This window comes from Chrysochloris asiatica, unplaced genomic scaffold (genome assembly GCF_000296735.1).
Source record: "Chrysochloris asiatica unplaced genomic scaffold, ChrAsi1.0 scaffold00019, whole genome shotgun sequence".
Taxonomy (NCBI): Eukaryota; Metazoa; Chordata; class Mammalia; order Afrosoricida; family Chrysochloridae; genus Chrysochloris; species Chrysochloris asiatica.
Window position 1 is genome coordinate 5,443,334 of NW_006408537.1, and position 8,897 is coordinate 5,452,230.

The window sequence follows — 8,897 nt, forward strand, 5'->3', positions numbered from 1 at the left end:
GAATGTCAATAGGTAGCTCTTAGCTAAAAACATAGAATTCAGAAAGATGTTTGTGTTTTACTACCATGCAAAGGCATTTGACTGCATGAATCACAATAAATTATGGGTGATATTGTCAAGAATGGGAATTCCAGAACACTTCATTTGCTTATGAGGAAGCGTTATGTAGACTAAGAGGTACTTATTGGAATAGAACAAAGAGAGATTGCATGTTTCAAAATAAAGGAAGTTGTGCATCAGGGTTGCATCATATCCCATGCTTATTCTATCTGCATACTGAGTAAATAATCTTAGAAGCTGGGCTGTGTGAGAAAGAAGGACAGGCATCAAGATTAAAGGAAGGCTCTTTAACAGCCTGTGATATGCAGATGGCATGACCTTGCTTGCTGAAAGCAGAGAATTTAAAGCATTTACATATAAAGGTCAAGAGTACTGCTTTCGGTATGGATTACAACTCAATGTAAAGAAAGCAAAAATCCTCACAACTGGACTAATAAACAACATCATCATAATTGGAGACAAAATTAAGTTGCAAGGATTTAATTTTACTTGGATCTATAATCAGCAGTTATGGAAGCAGCAATCAAGAAATCAATCATATTTCATTGGCAAATCTGCTGCAAAAGACCTCTTAAAAGTGTTAAAGAGTGAAGATGTCTCTTTGAGGACTAAGGTGCACCATACAGGAGCTATGGGATTTCCAATTACTTCATATGCATGTGAAAGCTAGACATGAATAAAAAAGACTGGAAAATTGATGTATTTGAATTGTGGTCTTGGTGAAGAACATTGAAAATATCTATGGAACTGATACAAGTACAAACAGCTGTATCTTGGCAAAAGTATAACCAGAATTCTTCTTGGAAGTGAGGATGGCCAGACTTCATCTCATTTATTTTGTACATGGTATCAGGAGGGACCTGTCCCCTATGCAATGATTCCCCTTTCCCCTCCCTCCCACTTTCCCCTTTTGTTCTTGTCAAATGCTGCCAAGTGGGAACCTACTCATAAGGACACTGTATAGGGTTTCTAAGGAGCAGCTGGTGGATTTGAAACATCAACCTTGTGTTTAGCAGTCCAGTGCTTATGCTACATAGCCACACCAGAATCAGCCCCTCACAACTGCTGATAGTCACACTGGAACAAATTCTATCTGATTCTGCTTATGTAAAAAATAGCTAGCATAGACAAGTGTATAGAGGCCATGGATAGTCAATAACAATTTTTTAAAAGTACACCACCAGGTCTTTCTTCCAAGGCACTTCTGAGTGGATTTGAACCTCCAGCTTTTTGATGAACAGCCTGACAATCTTAATCCTTTGCATCACCTAGGGACTCTTACTAGATAAACTTTATTTCTGTTAGGATAAAGGTTTTAACACATTCACATGCATTTGTTATGATTATTGTTGGTTTTGCTAGGTGCTAATGAGTCAGATGTGACTCAGAGTGACCCCGTGTACAACAGAACAAAATACTTCCAGGTTCTGCCCTATCCTCATCATCGTTACTATGTTTGAGTTCATTTCTTCATTTAGTGTCAATCCATCTTGACAAGGGTCCTCCTGTTTTACACCAACTCTACAAATGGGAAATTACTTGGGGCAATGAGATTTTTCTCAGTCTTTTAGAGCATGTGATATAGAAAACAACCCACAGTTCCACTTCTCTGCAGCATCACGTTGTTACTCGGTGGGATATTTGATTACTATCTTAGGAGCTCTCTAGAGAAGAGAGAAAAGGTAGCTGAAGGTCACAGTGCACAAATTATCTCCTGTGATGGATGGGCCTCACTTGTCATTCCACACAGAGATTAGAACATTGGAAAATTGCACAATAGTTCTGTGGAGAAGTCTGACTCTTTCTTTCCATCTAAATTTTGCATAAAGGTTAAATCCTTTGTTTATACTTTTCTTCCACAGGCATCAAAGTCTCTGAAATCCTTAGACTCAGTGGTCTGACTTCCCTATTCTCTCTCACCTTTAGTAGATGACTTGATAAATATGTTTTGCTCTCCATTCTGAGAAGGTGTATAGTAATCTCAATGCAGATGCTCTCTTTGGGTCTAAAAAGACTGGTAATCTAAATAATGCATCTAAAATGATGAAACACAGCAGACTTCTTTTAACAAAAATGATACCAACTCTAAACCATTGATAGATTTTCAAGAATTATTGCTCTCTTTTACATTACTGAAAATATTATTTTGATAATCATAACAATATTACTAGATACATAGTAGAAAAATATCAGCAACTGAATACAAGTAAATATATTAGTTCATCGTTCTAAGAAGTCTCTAAATTATGACAGTTTACTTAACTATTTTTAACCAGTAAAGGAAAAATATACAACTACATTCTGAAGTGTCTCTCCTCCTTTGTGAAGAGTGTTCTCTTTCCTTAGCAATTGTTAGTCTGTCAGTTGTTCTTATTGGAACTGTGTGTAAAGATTATTTTGCTGAATCTTAATCCCACAGCAATTATGTATCCTCATCCCTCAAAATACTGTTTGCTGTTGTTGATATTGTTGTTAGGAGCCATCAAGTTGGCTCTGTCTCATAGCAACCCAGTGCAAAAAAGAACAAAACCCTGCCCAACCATTCTCCAAATTGTTATGTCTGAGCCCATTGTTGCTGCAATTGTGTTACTACGTCTCTTTGGAGGTCTTCCTGTTTTTCAATATCCATTCACTTTACCAAACATGAAGTCCTTCTCTGGGTACTGGCCACTCCTGACAACATGTCCAAAGACAAATATAATCAGACAAGGATAATCAGACACAATCCGGTTATCCTAACTTCTAAACAGTGTCTGACTGTGCTTCTTCCAAGACAGATTTGTTTGTTCTTTTGGCAGTCCATGGTACTTTCATTATTCTTCACCCGTGCCGTAATTCAAATGCATTAATTCTTCCTTATTCCCTGTCTAATCTTCACAGGCATATGAGATTGAAATACCCTGGCTTGGGTCAGACATATCTTAGTCCTCAAACTGACATCTTTGATCTTGAACATTTTATTAATTTATTTTTAAATGTTTTATTGTGAATTGAGTGAAGGTTTACATACAAGATCATCATCTTTGCATTCAACAAATCATAAACTTTGTTTCATCACAATGATAGCAATACCTTCCATACAACAAATTATCCTGCTTCCTCCCTGTATTTGCATTCCATCCGCCTTCCCATTCCTTCTCAATTTTGCACTTTGGTAAATGTTGCCCTTCTGATTTTTTAATAATTGACCATTCCATGTTGAGCATATCTTACTAGTATGGTACCCCCTAAATACTTACCTATTGCCTGGCTGAAAATTGAGTCACAAAGTAAGTTCCTTTCAAGACCTTAAAGATGGCCAAGGACCACAGTCTCAGGTTCCTCCAGTTTTTCTTATTAGTAAGAAGCCCATTAATTTTTTTTTTTTTTTGAGTTTTGTTATACATTTTCTCCCATTCTATCTGGACTGTCTAATATGACCACTTTCTGAGCAGTTGGTAGTGACAGATAGGCACCATTTGTTTCTTCTAGTCTCAGAGTCCTGAAGACTGATATTTATTTACATGTCACATCAGTCCATTGCACTAATTGATTCAAAGCTTCTTCAATTATAATCACTCTTTTTTCTTCCACATATGAAGAGACCAATAGCTGCACTTTAGATAGCTGTTCATGAGCATTAAAGATCCCAGACACTACTCACCAAAGCAGGATATAGAATACTGTCTTTGTGGACTGTGTTATGTCAATTGACAATGGTGTCCCCTCAGACTATGGTCCTAAAACCCCAGGACCAGTAACTCATAGCTTAAGTGATGATCTCTAAGAAGTTTTCATCATTTGCACACTGCATGCTCCACCACATGCATACTTGTGCTTGCTGGAAAGGTAAATACCTATGTACAAATAAAGAGGTACACATGTACCTCTTTCGAACCCATATATATTTGTGGATATACTTGCATTTTTCCTCCTATACCTATTCAACCTGTATCTAATTGCAGAACACTATTGTTCCAAAAGTTGTGTATATACCCCTATTTATCTCTATCCTCTCTAGCAATTGACCTAAAGAGGTCCCTTGCAGTAGATTTGCCTAATGAAATACATCGTTTGATTTCTTGACTACTGCTTTCAAAAACATTGATTGTGGATGCAAGCAAATTGAAGTATTTGAAAACTTCAATGTTTTCTTTATTTTTAGTATTATTTATTGGTCCAGTAGTGAAGATTTTTGTTTTCTTGACATTTAGATGCAATCCATACTGAAGGCTGTAATCTTTGATCTTCATAAGCAAGTATTTCAAATCATCTTCACATCCAGGATGCAAGGTTTCACCAGGTTGTTAATGAGTAATACTGATACTGCGTTCTTTTTCATAGGTCTAGGTTCTCATAGTATTTGCTCATCATACAGAATGAATAAGTATGGTGAAAGGATACAAACCTGATGCACACGTTTCCTGATTTTAAACCATTCAGCATCCCCTTGTCTGTTCTTCTGCTTGGTCTATGTACAGGTTCCTCATGAGCACAATGAAGTGTTCTGGAATACCCATTCTTTGCAATGTAATCCATAGTTGTTATAATCCACACATTTGAATATTTTTGCATAATCAATAAAGCACAAGTAAACATCTTTCAGGTATCCTTTGCTTTCAGTCAAGATCCATCTTACATCAGCAATGATATTTTGTATTCTACATCCTTTTAAAAATCTGGTATCAGTTGCTGGTTGCTCTCTGTAGATGTACTGTTGCAACCACTTTTGAATGATCTTCAGCAAAATTTTCCTTACAGGTGATATTAATGATATTTTTAGATGATTTTCACATATTGTTTGGTCACCTTTCTTTGGAATGTGCACAAATATGGATCTCGTCCAATCAATTGGCCAGGTAACTGTCTTCCAAATTTCTTGACTTTGATGAGTGAGTGCCTCCAGCACTGTATCAGTTTTTTGAAACATTTAATTTTGTATTCTGTCAATTCTTGGAGGCTTGTTTATCCTCAATGCCTTCAGTAAAGCTTGGACATCTTCCTTCAATTTCATCAGTTCTACCAGGAATGTTTGCTCTATAAAGGCACACCATAATTTAACCTGAAGGAACTCTGATGTTGGTATTTCAGGAGTTAGGAATACATTGATGCTGAGATATGTGGATAGAATTGTATTCTAATTGTTGCTCAAATCACATGAGCATTTGTCAGCTTACTTGCACTGTAAAACTGATCCCAAAACATGTTGCAACTGGGAACTATCTGTTTCGAAGAGAAAGAAAATAATTTATTAAGAACATGGGATTTGGAGTCCTGACAACATTACTCTCTGTATGATCTTCAGAAAGCCTTAGTTATCTTATTAGCAAATTGAACATGTTAATATCACCTACACTACTGGGTTTAGTCAAAAGAAAATAAAGTGATATTTTATTGGTGTCGATGTTTTATGAATTGCTAGGTGCTACATTGAAATGGGTTCATTCTGGGAATATAGTATTAAATTTCTCTATGTAACCTGTGTTTACAGAAATGCAAAATTTAAGTACATTGTCATTTAAAAAAAGAATACATGTATATAAATACTTTTATGTAAACTCTCATGTACAACAACTGTCTTCATTTCTATTATTCTTTTGTTTTTTTTATCAGTTGTCTTAGAGATTTTTAATTTATGGCCTTGAGGGTGTAATTTCAAAGGGCTAGATGAAAAGTAGGAGTCATTTTTCGGTATTATAAAATGCCTGTACCTTAGGACTTCTGTCTTTTAGTCAGTACGTTTGATGCAAGCCATTTGTCTATACAACTAATTTTTTATGAATATTAGTGTTATGGCCAAAATTGAAAAAAAGAAAGCTATCCAGGCATTTCTGTGGGGAAATGAAGTTAGTTACATTGGCTAGGGACAAAGGAAGATAGTAATGATATACGACTAAGTAATTTGTGTTGTCTCAAGGTGAAAATCAAATATGTTTAACCTTGCAAACAATTTTATTATTATTTTCTATAGATGGGGCACACTGAAAGGAGCACAGGGACGAAAAGAAAAATTTTGGGTATGTAACTGTTTTTAATTGAAGTCTTCTGTCTTTCTACTCCCTGACTTTTAATGTTGAGTCCAATCCTGTAATCTTATAATATTGGTCATAATATTGTATATTGATATTTTCTCCAGCATGAAAATCATTATACTCATTTATAGATAGTCATTTTGCTGTTTTAAGTGCGATTTATAGCAACGCTGTTGTAGGCTTTGCATATCAAAGGTTGTTAATGAATTTTCGTCCTATCCTGATGCCATATTTTTCTCCATATAATCCAGCTTCTCAGATCATTTGCTCAGCATATAAATTGGATAAGTATGGTGAAAGAATACAACCACAGCACACAGCTTTTCTAATTTTAATTCATTCGGCATTCCCTTGTGCTACTCAAACAATTGCCTCTTAGTCTATGTACAGGTTTATCATGAGCACAATTAACTGTTCTAGAATACTCATCCTCTACAATTTTGTCCATAGCTTGTCATGATCCATACAGTCAAAAGCCTTTGCATAGTAAATAAAGCAAAGATAAACATCTTTCTGGTATTCTCTGCTTTCAGCCAAGATCCATCTGACTTTAGCAATTATATCCTTTGTCCACATCCTATTCTGAATCTGGTTTGAACCTCTGGAATTTATTTGTCAATGTATGGTTGCAACCGTTTTTAAATTATCTTTAGCAATGTTTTGCTTCCATGGGATAACAATGATGTCATCTTATGATATCTGCATTCCGTTTGTTCACCTCTTTTTGAAAAGGGCACAAATATGGATCTCTTCCAGTCAGTTGGCCAAGTAGTTGTCTTCCAAATTTCTTGGTTTAGATGAGTGAGTGCCTCCAGTGCTTCATCAATTTGTTGAAAGATTTCAATTTGTATTCCATCAATTCCTGAAGCCTTGTTATTTGCCAATATCTTCAAAACACCTTTGACTTCTTTAGTTTCATTTGCTCCCGATCGTGGTTGAAATGGTTGAACATCGACCATGTCTTTTTGTAACAGTGATTATGTGCATTCTTTCCATCGTCTATTGATGCTTTCTGCATCAATCAATATTTTGCCCAGAGAATCCTTCAATATTTCATGTCGAGGCTTGAATTTTCTCTTCAGTTCCCTCAGTCTGAGAAATACTGAGCATGTTCTTTCCTTTTGCTTTCTAACTCCAGTTCTTTGCACATTTCATTGTAATATTTGACTTTGTTTTCTTGAACTGCTTTAGAAATTTTCTGTACAGCTCTTTTACCTCCTCATTTTTTCCACATGTTTTAGCATCTCTACACTGGAGAGCAAGTTTCAGAGTCTCTTCTGGCACCTCTTTTCCTAAGGTCTTTTCCTTAATTCTTTTCTTCTTAAGGACGTTTTGCTTTCCTCCTGTATAATGTTCATGTCATCCCACAACTTTTCTGTCTTTTGGTCTTCAGTGTTTAATGCATCAAATCTGTTCATGAGATGATCTCCAAATTCAGGTGGGATATGTTCAAGGTTATATTTTGACTCTCATGGACTTGTTTTAATTTTTTTTTTTCACCTTCAGCCTGATCATGCATATGAGCAGTTGATGGTCTGTTCCACAGTGCATCCCTGGCCTTGCTCTGGCTGATGAATGATATGGAGCTTTTCTACAGTGTCTTTCAACAGATGAAACAATTTTATTTCTGTGTATTCCATCTGGTAAAGTCCATGTGTATAGCTGTCTTTTGTATTGTTTAAAAAAGGTATTTGCAACAAGCAAGTCATTGCTCTTGAAAAATGTTATCTCCAGCATAATGGAAGAAATGAGGAGGTACAAGAGCTGAATAGAAATTTTCAAAGGTCAGCACAAGAAAATAAAGTCAAATATTATAACAAAATGTGCAAAGACCTGGAGTTAGAAAGCCAAAAGGGAAGAACGCACTCAGCATTTCTCAAGCTGAGGGAACGGAAGAAAACATCCAAGCCTAGACTTTCATTATTGAAGGATTCTCTGGGCAAATTATTGAAAGGTGCAGAAACCATCAAAAGAAGATGGAAGGAATACACAGAGTCACTGTAACAAAAATAAATGGTTCATGTTCAACCATTTCAAGAGGTAGCATATGATCAAGAGTCAATGATATTGAAAGGAAGAAGTCCAAGGTGCATTGAAGGAATTGGCAAAGAACAAGGCACTGGGAATTGATGGAATACAAATTGAAATCTTTCAAGAAAGTGAGGCAGCACAGAGGCACTCACTTATCTATGCCAAGAAATTTGGAAGACATCTATCTGGCCAACTGGTTGGAAAAGATCCGTATTTGTGCCCATTCCAAAGAGAGATGACCCAACAGAATGCGGAAATCATTGGACAATATCTTTGATATTCCATGCAAGATTTACTCAAGGTAATACAAAAATGGCTGCAAGCATACATTGACAGAGAACTTCCAAAGGTTCAAGCCACATTCTGAAGAGGATATGGAATGAGGGGTATCATTGCTAACATCAGATGGATCTTGGTTGAAAGCAGAGAATACCAAAATATGTTTACCTGTGCTTTATTGACTACACAAAGGCCTTCAAAGATTGTGTGGCTTATGACAAGCTATGGACAACATTGTGAAGTGAGTAATCTGGAGCATTTAATTGTGATCATGAGGAGCATGTACATGGACCAAGAGGCAATTGCTCAAACAGAATGTGGGAGCACTGAGTGGTTTAAAAATTGGAAAGGTGTGTGACAGGGTTGTATTCTTTCACCATACTTATTCAACCTGTATGCTGAGCAAATAATCTGAGAAGCTGGGTTATATGAAGGAAAATGTGGCATCAGGATTGGAGGAAGACTCATTAACAACCTGCAATATGCAGATGATACAACCTTGCTTTCTGAAAGTGA

General features: G+C 36.2%; 1 protein-coding gene across 1 annotated transcript in view; it reads left to right on the forward strand.

Moving 5' to 3' along the window:
- TINAG (tubulointerstitial nephritis antigen) overlaps positions 1–8,897 on the forward strand; it is a 142,167-nt gene that overhangs the window by 121,017 nt on the left and 12,253 nt on the right. Inside the window, exon 10 of the mRNA XM_006835724.1 lies at positions 6,011–6,056. Coding sequence (XP_006835787.1) covers positions 6,011–6,056 — 46 coding nt within the window. The remainder of the gene's footprint in view (positions 1–6,010; positions 6,057–8,897) is intronic.